The sequence below is a fragment of the Artemia franciscana genome, chromosome 5, assembly GCF_032884065.1.
Source record: "Artemia franciscana chromosome 5, ASM3288406v1, whole genome shotgun sequence".
Taxonomy (NCBI): domain Eukaryota; kingdom Metazoa; phylum Arthropoda; class Branchiopoda; order Anostraca; family Artemiidae; genus Artemia; species Artemia franciscana.
The window spans coordinates 6,570,725-6,583,809 of NC_088867.1; the positions used below are offsets into that span (position 1 = coordinate 6,570,725).

The window sequence follows — 13,085 nt, forward strand, 5'->3', positions numbered from 1 at the left end:
TGATTCCATCGGTGTGCTTTTTGTTATGGTGTGCTGCTGTTTTTGAACAGTTTTGGGCTCTTTCCAAAAATTTCTACTAAGACTATTACTATGACTGTGTTAAGACCATGATCTAAAGTCAAAAAACTAGCTAAAAACCACTTATATAAAAAATAGCCTTTATGTGAGCCCTTAAACAACTCTATGTTGTTTTACGGCCCTTTTATCAGCACCAAAAAAAGTAGAGCCAAAAGAAAAAGAGATCAATTCTACCCATGCAGAAACATGATTTCCTTGTTGGGCTGTAAGTGTTTAGAGTTTTTAGCAATGGTGTACTTTTTACTTTGCTGTAATGCTCTTTTTGAGGGATTTTGGACTCTTTAAAAAATTCTAGTCAATTTGTTTTTGAAATAGAATTTTACTATTTAAACTAATCAAAAGAATTATTACCATTCCTGAATCAGATACAAATGACAATTTTTTCCCTAGCCAGTTTTTTTTAGAAAGGCATTTTTAAACTTTTGGTTACTGTATGTTGTTTTGAGTCCCTTTAAGGGCTCAAAAAAAAATTTTCGTAAGTGATTGCCACATTTGAAAAGAGTATAAAAAGGCATTAATTGTTTTATCCACTTTTTTCCTAGTTACATCGAGTGAAAAGTATAAATCTAACTTCAAAGAATTTAACGGAATTCTGGCAGAAGATTCTGCTTCCAAGCCAAACACTAGCAAAAAATGATTAATATCTCAATAAACAAATTCCCTTGCATCAAACTTGCTATGCTTGCAAAAAAAGCTTGAATAAAAGTTAATATATAAACACAATTTAGTGACCAGGGGAATTTTTCTATTGTTCACAGTTTGTTTTGATTCGTTGTTTAAAAAAAAAAAAAAAATCAGATTCTTTTAATAACCACTTCTAGAAGGAACTTTAACTCAGACAGAAAGCTTTCCATACATATTATGAAACCCTACAAATATCATGATAGCTAGGAAAATGCACTCCTTTAATTTATTAGCTTCTGTAAGCATATTAGCTAAAATATAATGGATCTACTTGCAACCAATACCTTTTTTAAGACCAAACTGGTTATCAGGAGTACATCACCAGAGGCAACAGTATAGCATTGCCCATTATAAAGGCTATAGGGCAGCAATGTTTTACTATTTATTTATTTTTTTCCCCAGAGGCAATTCATACGGAAGGGGCCATCATTTAAACTTCAAAGGGGGCTCATTTGATTGGAAATTGAAAGTTCAAGTGCTCTTTTTTAGAGTCAAGTTTGATTGGAGAGTGGGATGCTTTTATAAACTACAGAAAGGGCTCGTTTGATTGGAAATTAAAGTTCTAGTCCACTTTTTGAGAGTTAAAAGAGATCAGAAGGCAGCTAGACCCCCTCTCCCCTGCCCATTTTTCCACAAATGTATAAGACAAAAATTTTGAGATATTCGTTTTGTTCAAAACAGTTCAATGGTCAGATAACAAAACTGCAGTATCGACACCTCCCCCCCCGTCAGACCTGGGGAAAGGCATTGTAATTTATGCCTTGGGGGCATATAAGGTTCTTATGAAAGGGATGCCTGTATAAACTTCAGAGAGGGCTTATTTGATTGGAAACTGAAAGTTCTAGTTCACTCTTTAAGAGTCAGTAGTGATCAGAGGATAGCTATCCCCCCACGCCCTTTTTCCCAAATGTGTCAGATAGAAATTTTGTTAAAAATAGTTCAAAGGTTAGGGGGGCATATATGGTTCATATGGAAGTTATGCATGTATAAACTTCTGAGAGGGCTCATTTGATTGGAAATTGAAAATTGTAGTTAATTTTATAAGAGCCAAAAGCCCTCCATGCCCTTTTCCCCCAAATGTATCAGATACAAATTTGAGATAGGCATTTTATTAAAAATAATTAAAAGGTTAGATAACAAAAGCGAAAGTTCTAGTTCACTGTTTAATAGTTAAAAGAGACCAGAGAGTAACTAGCTCCCCTCCACGCCCTTTTTTCCAAACCCATCCAGCACAAATTTTTAGATAGCCATTTTTGCAAAAATAGCTCAAAAGTCGGAGAGCAGCTACCCCCCCCCACGCCCTTTTTCTCCAAATGTATCAGATAAAAGACTTGAGATAGCCATTTTGACAAAAATAGTTCAAACGTCAGATAAGAAAAACTGCGGTGTCGCCACAACTTTCTAGGTCCTGGAGGCAGGTGTTGTAAGTTATGCAAGTAACTTTATATAAGGTACTATGTAAGTTAGAGCCTTTATCGAAAGGGCTCTGGAAGTGCTAGGACTGCCGTTATTCCAAAACCAGTACAAAACCCTGATAATGAGTTTTGGAAAGTTCTTGCTTTCTCAGCACCATGACATTCTACCTGATCAACCTCTACCATCAACGAGAAAACAAGATAAGTTAGTTCTCGTTAAAGCAAGAACAAATCGATATGATAATTCTTTCGTCCCGGATTTGATCGATATGTATTATAAGAGTTAATGTTTGTAGTTTGATTTATATTTACAAGTGTAGTTTGATTTTGAATATGTTGTAAAGAAACGCAAATCAGCGATAGCTTCCGAATTTTGACTATTAAACCTGTCTACTACTACTACTACTATGCCCTTGGGGTGTATATGGCTCTTTTGGAAGGGACGCAAATATGAACTTTTGAGAGGGCTATTTTGATTGGAAATTAAAAGTTCTAGTTTGCTTTTTAAGAGTCAAAAGTGATTGGAGAATATCTAGCCCCCCACGCCCCTTTTCCCCAACTGCATCAGATAAAATTGTGAGATAGCCATATGGTTAAGAAATAGTTAAAGGTAAGGTAACAAAAACTCTGGTGTCGACGAAACCCCCAGGGCCAGGGGCAGGCATTGTAAGTTATGCCCTGGATGATCTGAAATTGAACGTTCTATTTCACTTTTTAAGAGCTAAAAGAAATCCAAGGGAAACTAGCCCTCCACGGCTTCCCCCCCCAAATCCGTCAGATAAAAATTTGAGATAGACATTTTTTTCAAATAGTTCAAAAGGTCAGATAAGAAAACTCTGGTGTAGCCCCTAGAGCCCATGGGCTGGCACTGTAATCTAAGATATTTTTCAGGGTATATATGGTTCTTATGGAAGGGATGCTCATATGAACTTCAAAGAGGGCTCATTTGTTTGGAAAGTGAAAGTTCTAGTTCACTTTTTAAGGGTCACAAGGGATCGGAGGGCAACTAGCACTCCCCCCTCCCCCTGCCCATGGATCTATGGTGGAAGTACATTTGTCTAATTCAAGCTTTAATTAATTTTTAAATTGAGTATTATGTTGGATTAATTCCAATATCAAGAAGTTTAAAGTTTTGCTATTGATCATTTGGGATGAAAGAATCTCTATGAGAAGTTAAGATTGATCTCTCGTTCTTATTTTGTCCGATATTCGGTCATAGTAATGAAGCTAAAAAGGAATTATGGACTGCATTCTGATAAAAACTGACACCTATTTAGTTTTCAAAACTTTTTAAAAGTAGCCAAAAAAATTCAAAAAATAGAACAAACGCTGATAAATTAACTGCGCGCCACCAAGAAACTCACGGCGCCGAGAAAATGGCAGAAACCGTAATACTTCCAGACCGGTACTGATGATTTCAATAATTTTTTTATTAAAGATTTATAATATTCAATGCCACTATTACTACTAATAACGACTCAGCGCAGTTCCAAGCCGCCTGAGGTCAACACAGCTACGCACACTCTTACTGCATCCCAATCTCTTCAAAGCCTCCCCCTGTACACCCTCCCAGGAAGCTCCCGTTTCCTTTATAAATATTTGTTTGTGACATCCTCCCACCCCAACCTAGGACGACCTGCTTTCGGGTTAAACCCTATACGGTTGGCCGAAAAGGACAATCTTTGGCAATCTGTCATCTTTCATCCCTAAAATGTGCCCTAGCTTTCTCAACTTTTCTCTCATTATAGCCCTAGAAAGCAGGATTGAATCACACTTTTCGTACATCCTACGTTTGAAATACGATCAGTCAGCCGGGTACCCAGAACAATCCGTAGGTAATCTCTCTGGAAAACATATAGCAGATAAAATATAACATTTAACAAATATAACATATAGCAAATAAAACATTTACCAAAGCTTTTCTATCAATACAATTAAACGCAATCACAATCAATCGATATATCGTTTAATCAAATTACTGCCCAACACATCCAACTTAGAGCGAAATATCTCATCGCAAAACTTATCTAATAACGGACTTGAAGCAAAACTGTAGTTTGCTTTCGATGCATGAGTTAATTGCCTATAGGCAGTTAGATTGCCTCTGCATGACCTTTGTCAACGTAGCGTTAATGAGCCATGAAAGGGGAGAATGTGACGTAAATTATGCAAAAAAGGTACACAATTTTCCTGGGGTTCTGGCCATAAAGGATATATGGCTCGAAAGAATGTCTTTGGAAAAAGTATTCTCACTTGTATCTATTTATTATACTCTTCTTACATTGGGGCTGGAGGGGGCTATTGGCAGCACTTAGAGATAATTGCCCCTTGGCCATTATTTTTCTCTGTGATAGCATGGATATTTATGTTAGATGTGCACTCTCTGAACACTTTGAAAGTTGACTTTTTAAGAAGCACAGGGTCTATTATCCCATGTTTAAACCCAGTAGATATTTGGGGAAGAATTTAGGCCAATTTTCAGGAAGGCTCCTTAAATGTGGATACGTTCTTGCACAGCGGTGGGAGGAGGGTGTTAGGTACTGCTGGTATTGGACTGAAGGACAATTCACCTCCCTCCCTAAAGATTAAACCTGGGTTGATCTAATTTTACATGTATATCTGAGTACAGAGGTGGTAGAGGAGGTCCCTTAAAAATGGAAAAAAATCACGTGGAGCTTGGCCTTTATGCACATAATTGTATACTAAATTCTAAACGTCATAGTATAAAACCCTTGTTATTTCTCTCTCTTGATTTTAGTTATAAAGATGGATTACTTTATTGGATGTAGAGTTCTCTCATTTGAATCGAAAGGAACAGTCAAATATATAGGAAAAGTTGATTCTCAGCCTGGGATCTGGCTTGGAATTGATTGGGATACACCTGAGAGAGGAAAGCATGATGGAACATACAAAGGCATAAAATATTTCACTACAAGGTAGGCTAATTCTTATTTAGCGTTTCTTAAGCTTTTATTGTCAGACATTCTGAAATATATTTGGTGACAACTTTGCTTTTCTTTTAGTTCAGATGAACTTTTGAAAAAAAAATTTCTGTAATTTACCATTCAAAAATTCTTTTACAGAAGTAAACATTTTACAGAAATTACATTAATTTTTTTTTTATTAGATGATTAATTTTTTTTATTTTTAATTTTTTTTTTTTTTTTTTACATTAGAAATTACAGTAAAAATTTTACAGAAATTACAGAAATAAAATTTTCCTGGAAATAAAAGCACCTGTTCCAGACTTAGTTGAAATGGTTTTATCCATTAAATCACTCCTTCATCTTTCTCCAGATGGCGACAGTGATGCTGCATGAATTGACATGCATATTCTAGCAAAATTTTAATATTCGATGTCTTAAGGCTAATCATCTTTATTTGTGGTTAATGCTATTTTCCCTATACTAGAAAATCGGGATTACCTTTTGCATTTTAAGTGACCGTTTGTCAAACTAAAATATCATTATTATAGGCCGTTTGCTTTCGCTGTTTAATGGGACATCTCGATAGACGAGGGTCTTTAGGGCTTGCTGTGAAACCGCGAAGTTTTCCTTATTCTTGCTTTTCTTGTATTTCCATACAATTTTTTTTTAATTTTTCATGTGTTTATGTCCATATGCCTTCGAGAGGTTGTATTTCTTCCAAAATACGTTCTTTAGTACGAGTATGCATTGTCATTTACAATAAATTCGTATATTTTATAGGTATCTAATAAATTAGTTTTATATAATTTAATTCTATTTGTATGCTACTTCTTTTTTGCAGTAAATTTACTATGGAAAGACGGATTAGTCTTCTTAGTTACTTAACAGGATTGTACTGAGCAGCGCTGAAACACATATAGGCAAACACAGGCTCAAGTCAACGCACAAACACACACACATCGAATTACCAATTATATATTTTTGTATGATGCAATCTGCAGAAGAATCATGTTCGCATGAATCCTTTTGGAAGCAGTTTTGGGAGAGGGTGGTAAATCACAAAAAAAGTGAAAAACAAGGCTGGTTAAATTAAAAATATCAGATACAATTAGAAAATTCGTTAGCACTATATTTCTAAGTGTTAAGAGTTCTTTTTCAAAAATGAAAAAATTGGTGTAGAAACTTCATAGTTTTCACCCACCTTCTCCCTCCTCGTGTACTTCCTAGAAAAAGTACCCAAGCAATTGAAAACGGTAAATTATGGATTCTTATGTATCTACTTGCAAAATATAAAATGTGTTTGTATTTAATTTGATTAAATGTGTAAGTACTGATATATACGAAACAGGAAGGGCAGGACAGGGGAGGAGGAGTTGAGTATTGATCAATCAATCATCAATCATTTTATTAATACTAAAACACTGTTACAATGAGGATTGACATGATGATTGATGAAAATTGGATTTGTTAATATGTTTATTTATCTATCGTTATTTCGATCTGTTTTCATTTTTGTTATTTTTATTCATTTATTTTGCATCTGTATTTTTTATTAATTTAAATTTAATTAAATATTTAATTTGATAGGCCAGCAATTGCTTGGATTTTCAAACGATTGAAACCCTCATAGCTTTTTCTTCAGTGTGTTTATTTTTGCGTGCGTTTATCAGTGCGTTTAAGTGTTGTTTATTTTATTTAATTATTAATTTATTTAATTGTTAAAAAATAGAGTTAAAGCCGTTGTAGCTATTTCTGTTTATGAAGATTTATCTTAACTGAAATTGAAAAAAAAAACCATTAGAGGAAGAACATAAAATATAATGAAGGGTACTAGCTCAGTTTTACTATCCTAAATAACTTACTATGAAGATATACATTTTCTATATCCTTATTATTCCCTAAAGACTTTACTCTGTATGTTTTAGCATATATATTCTTTCTGTAGATAGTACTAATTGACAATAACTTCATAATCTAGAAAGATGTAAAAAAATTTTACCAAACAAGAGGAAATTTTTTCTTGGTAGTCCTTATATGCAGATTGTTCAGATAAGACCAATGCAACTTATAGCTTACAATGCACATTAGGAAACTAACGAGTTTCTATTGAAAGGGGGCCTACCCTTTCAATAAATTATATTTTCCAATAAAATATATTTTTTTCTTATTTTTTCTTTGTTAAAAAAAATAGATGCTGTAGGCTTTCAAAGGGTTTGTTCTTAAAAAACCTTTGCTAGTATTTTGTTGCATTTTCTACTGTCACTGCCATATAACTATATTTATCACTGCAACATTTTCATTGTTTTTGAAGGACCCAGGGGTTGTCGCACTAAGTTTTAACACAGCGCTAGCTGATATACCTTGTACAACCCTTTCACATTTTTGATATATAGGGGTTCAGTCAAATTCCAAGAATTTCATGGTAGTTCTGGCCCCTGGGGATACCCGAAATTTATGCCTATGGTTGTATTAATGCTAGTGATTTACCCTAATATTCCAGTGGTGACATATGATGGCAAACAGAATAGTACTACACATATGTCCAGTAATTTTCAACTAGTTTTTACAGGTGTTTAAAAAACCAAAATGTTAAATCGCTAAATTTTCTTCTAGCTTCTAAATTCAGAGGAGGTTGCAACTAATTAAAATGGACCAAACAAAGAAAGTTTGTCACTACTATGAAATAGATTATATTAGGAACAAGTAAGCTTTGAATAGATTAGGATGGAGGAAGAGTGTGCGTAGCTGTGTTGGCCTCAGGCCGCTTGGTACTGCGGTGAGTTGTCAGTAGTAGTAGCAGTAGTAGTGCTTCTATGAAAACACACATTTCTACAAGGGTGTTTTAAATTACTTCAGCTTCATACTATTTTGATATAGAGTGTCTATTTTTGCTAAGGACTTCAGTATTTATTTTTTCTATTTTCAGACTATAGGTTAGCTGGGCTTTCCAGCATATTGGTTTATAATTGTCGTCTTCTTTTCTGTTTTCGTGCCGATTTTAAATGTTTTTGAGTTTAGTTATGTTGTGTTTGATTTTTTTTTCTCTGCTTCTAATAGATACCCAACGAGTGGCTCTTTCATCAAGCCGGATAAAGTTTCTCGTGGAACTTCATTAGTTCAGGCTTTGAAAAATCGCTATCTTAAATTTGAAGAAACACATATTGAAGAACAGAATCTAATGGTCCTGCAAAAGACGTTTAATGCTCCATTTGTGGAAATAGTTGGAATGGACAAAGTTTCCCGTACTCAATGGTAGGTAGCCCTGTCTATAGGACTTGGAAGAAACTTAACGAAGAAGATATACCAATTGTTAGCACCGATAAACATTGTTTTGATTTTAAATTAAATGAAAAGTTCAAGTTTTTTCAACTGAAAGGAAGGAGCAGTCAAACAGTTCGTGGTAACGAACTGTAGTAAGGAGCGACCCGGCTCAATAGTAACCGAAACTGTAAAAAACGGAATTTTGGTACCAATATTTACGTCAACAAAATCACATTTTGATGCTGATTTTAAATGTATAAGTTTCATCAAGTTTAGTCTTACCCATTAAAAGTTACGAGCCTGAGAAAATTTGCATCATTTTAGAAAATAGGGGGAAATACCCCCTAAAAGTAATACAATCGTAATACTAAAAGTAATAGCATTCAGCGTATCAGAGAACCCTTCTGTTGAAGTTTCAAGCTCCTGTCTACAAAAATGTGGAATTTCGCATTTTTTGCCAGAAGATAGATCACGGATGCATGTTTATTTGTTTTTTTTTGTTTGTTTTTTTTTCCCCAGGGGTGATCGTATCGACTCGGTGGTCCTAGAATGTCGCGAGAGTGCTCATTCTAACGGAAATTAAAAGTTCTAGTGCCCTTTTCGAGTGACCAAAAAATTGGAGGGCACCTAGGCCCCCTCCCACGCTCATTTTTTCCCAAAAGTCACCGGATTGAAAATCTGAGATAGCCATTTTGTTCACCGTAGTCGAAAAACCTCATAACTATGTCTTTGGTGAAGACTTACTCCCCCACAGTCCCCATAGGAGGGGCTGCAAGTTACAAACTTTGACGTTTACACATACTAATGGCTGTTGGGAACTGTACAGTCATTTTCAGGGGGAATTTTTGGTTTGCGGGTGGGGGGTGGGGGGGGGGCTACGTGGGAGGAATTGGTCATGGGGGAAGAGAATTTCAGTGAAGGGGGTGCAGGACTTTCTAGCATTATTTAAAAAAACAATGAAAAATAAATATGAAAAGTTTTTCCAAATGAAAGTAAGGAGCAGCATTAAAACTTAAAACGAACTGAAATTTTTACGCATATGAGGGGCTCACCTCCTCGTAATGCCTCGCTCTTTACGCTAAAGTATTTTTATTAATTTCAACTATTTATTCAGGGGTCATTCTTGAGGAATTGGGACGTAATTCAAGTTTTAGTTTAAAGAGCGAGGTATTGACGAGAGGGTGGACCCCCTCATATATGAAACAAAAACCTACGATAATAGAAGGTCGTTACTTAAGTTAATTCGTAAATTAAGTATAATTTTTACTAATGAAAACGTTCGTAAAAAACTAAAAGTTCTATTTAAAAGTAGCTATTTTAAGTAATCGAAAAATTGGAGGGCAACTAGGCCTCCCCTCAAGCTCCTTTTTTCTCAAAATCTTCCGATTAAAACTATGAGAGAGCCATTTAGCCAAAAAAAAAAATTAATATGCTAATTTCGTTTTTATTATTTATTGTGCGGAGAGCCAAAATCAAAACTTGCATTAATTCAAAAACGTTCAGAAATTAAATAAAAAAAACAAGTTCTTAACTGAAAGTAAGGAGCGACATTAAAACTTAAAACGAACAGAAATATCTCCGTATATAAAAGGGGCTTTTCCTCCTTAACCCCCCGCTCTTTACGCTAAAGTTTTTTACTGCTTTAAAAAGTAGAGTTAAGAGAAAGAGTCAGACTTTAGCGTAAAGAGCGGGGGGTTAAGGAGGAAAAGCCCCTTTTATATATGGAGTAATTTCTGTTCGTTTTAAGTTTGAATGTCGCTCCTTACTTTCAGTTAAAAAACTTGTTTTTTTATTTAATATTAAAAAAGACTGAAATTATTCCGTGCACGATGGTGGCTGCCCAGTCCTCAATCCTCCCTTCTTTCTCTAAAGTTTTTTAGTGCTTTAAAAAGATTTTTTATTCCCTGTAAAACGGCCCTTGTGTTTCAAGAGTCGTTCTTAATGGATTGAGACCAAAAGTTAAACTTTTTTCAAGTTAAGCTAAAGTTTTTTACTGCTTTAAAAAGTAGAGTTAAGAGAAAGAGTCAGACTTTAGCGTAAAGAGCGGGGGGTTAAGGAGGAAAAGCCCCTTTTATATATGGAGTAATTTCTGTTCGTTTTAAGTTTGAATGTCGCTCCTTACTTTCAGTTAAAAAACTTGTTTTTTTATTTAATATTAAAAAAGACTGAAATTATTCCGTGCACGATGGTAGCTGCCCAGTCCTCAATCCTCCCTCTTTACTCTAAAGTTTTTTAGTGCTTTAATAAAAAGATTTTTTATTCCCTGTAAAACAATTGTGTTTCAAGAGTCGTTCTTAATGGATTGAGACCAAAAGTTAAACTCTTTTCAAGTAACTGCTTTCAAAAGTAGAGTTAAGAGAAAGAGTCTTGTTTTTTTTATTGAATATTAAAAAAGACTGAAATTATTCCGTGCATGTTGGTGGCTGCCCAGTCCTCAATCCTCCCTTCTTTACTCTAAAGTTTTTTAGTGCTTTAAAAAGATTTTTTATTCCCTGTAAAACGGCTCTTGTGTTTCAAGAGTCGTTCTTAATGGATTGAGACGAAAAGCTAAACTTAGCGTAAAGAGCGAGAAATTTAAGAGAGGTCAGCTCATCCCCATATACGAAATAGTTTCTGTTTGTTTTAATGCTGCACTTTACTTTCAGTCTAAAAAAAAAATCGTTTTTTGTTTTTTGGCTTATGATTGTTTTCCATATACTGCGGAGAAACCCGCCTGCGCTATTCGTGCAAAATCCTCCCCCCCCCAGAAAAATGGATCCATGTAAAGTTCCTTCCGTAAAAATCTTACACATGAATGATTCCCCCTCCCCCGGCCAATTCTAGTCTCTGCAGACAATATCCTGCAGACAATGCCCTCTGGATAACTTTCCCTTAAACTTTGTGAACAATTGTTTGAATTTTAAATCTGATGGTTTTTCACATCATGTTAAAATTTCCCCTGCCCCCTTCCCTTCTGTGAAAAATTTCTTCCAGAAATAAAGGAAAAATTTCTTCCAGAAATAAAGGGGTTTTTTTTAAAGGATATTTTTCCTTTCTTTTAATGTCTTAAAGATAAGGGCGTAGAGGATAAAGATCTTTTTCTTATAGCAACTTGGGTGAACTCAAAGAAGCAAGTGTGTCTTCACAGCCAGTATCACATGGTGGCAATGGCTTTGAAAGTCTTTTTCCCAATTTGGAAGAATTGCATCTAGATTCTACCCTACTGTCTGCTTGGACAGATGTCTTCGAGATAATTAATCATTTGCCAAAACTTAAGATGCTCAATTTAAGGTACGGTTTATTTTGCTTGCATTAATATTCATGTGTGCCACCAGCAATTTTCCCCAGGGGGCTATTGCTAGCAAGAATTTTGTTTTTTACCAAAATTTCAATAAAATGTTCACTCATTGTCATGTTTTGTGCACATTTTTGAATTTCTTCATCTTTCCCAGGGGGGGGGGGGAGGTATTCTCCTTTTCTCCCTCTTTTGGTGTTCATGGTAATATTGCTTCTTTTTTACTGATTGTGATTTCTTACCAACTTCTACATAGGAATTCCAAAAAGTGGCTTTAGCCAAAGTAGTTCCTGAACAGGTAATCCTTCTGAATCCTTACCCTATTCTCTAATTCTGTTTTTTAACTTATGCATTTTTACCACCTAAGTAACTCTTCTAAGAAAACTGAAAAAAAAGACTAGGTTGCAGTGGTCTCTGAAAGGCATAACTAGCTGAATTTCTACCTTATTGTCAGCTTAGACCCGTGTCTTTAAGTTAGTTGAACGTTTACCAAAGTTTAAAATGCTTAATTTAAGATAAATGATGCTTGAGTACTTACTGGCACGCATGTACACATTCTTGCACGCACACACACACAAAGAGAAAGAAAAAAGAAACAGCAGAAAATTAACCCTGCGTCCAATATTGCGATTGATTTTCATCACGCACACAAACAATCAAAGAGTTCGTGGTAACGAACTGTAGTAAGGAGCGACCCGGCTCAATAGTAAAAGAAATTCTAAAAAACGGAATTTTGATACTAAAAGATACATCAAAAGAATCGGAATTTTATGCTGATTTTAAATATATAAGTTTCATCAAATTTAGTCTTTATCATCAAAAGTTACGAGCCTCAGAAAATTTGCCTTATTTTGGAAAATAGGAGAAACACCCCCTAAAAGTCATATAATCTTAACGAAAATCACACCATCGCATTCAGCGTATCAGAGAACCCTACTGTAGAAGTTTGAAGCTCCCATCTACAAAAATGTGGAATTTTGTATTTTTTGCCAGAAGACAAACCACAGATGCGTGTTTATTTGTTTGTTTTTTCGTTTGTTTTTTTTCCCCAGGGGTGATCGTATAGACTGAGTGGTCCTAGAATCTTGTGAGAGGGCTCATTCTAACGGAAATTTAAAGTTCTAGTGCGCAGGGGGCGCAGGATTTTTTAGCATTTTTAGCAAAAAAACTTCGTATTTTTTGCCATTCTCTTTGAAAGAGAATGGTTTTAATTGACTGCAAGTAACGAAAATCATTTGCAATCAACTACATTAGGTTATATTGAACGCTTGGTCAATTATATGGGTAAGGTATTTGTAACTTGAAACTATTTTCAAGGCATAGATAGGGGCCTGTAAATCACTATAATCAGTAAATCAAAAGTCTTTGAAGTTTTATCCAGCAACTCTGAAAGTTTATGAGTCAATCTAGTGTTTGAACTCTGATATAAAATTAATCCAGTTTGGA

General features: G+C 35.0%; 1 protein-coding gene and 1 long non-coding RNA gene across 2 annotated transcripts in view; one reads left to right on the plus strand and one right to left on the minus strand.

Annotated features, from left to right (window-relative positions):
• LOC136026931 (uncharacterized) overlaps positions 1-13,085 on the minus strand; it is a 96,093-nt gene that overhangs the window by 23,922 nt on the left and 59,086 nt on the right. The gene's annotated exons all lie outside the window — the stretch shown is intronic.
• Positions 1-13,085, plus strand: part of LOC136026929 (tubulin-specific chaperone E-like) — a 69,251-nt gene that overhangs the window by 6,303 nt on the left and 49,863 nt on the right. The window contains exons 2-4 of the mRNA XM_065703775.1: positions 4,936-5,113; positions 8,162-8,356; positions 11,453-11,635. Of these exons, the coding sequence (XP_065559847.1) occupies positions 4,944-5,113; positions 8,162-8,356; positions 11,453-11,635 (548 nt within the window). The 5' untranslated portion in view covers positions 4,936-4,943. The remainder of the gene's footprint in view (positions 1-4,935; positions 5,114-8,161; positions 8,357-11,452; positions 11,636-13,085) is intronic.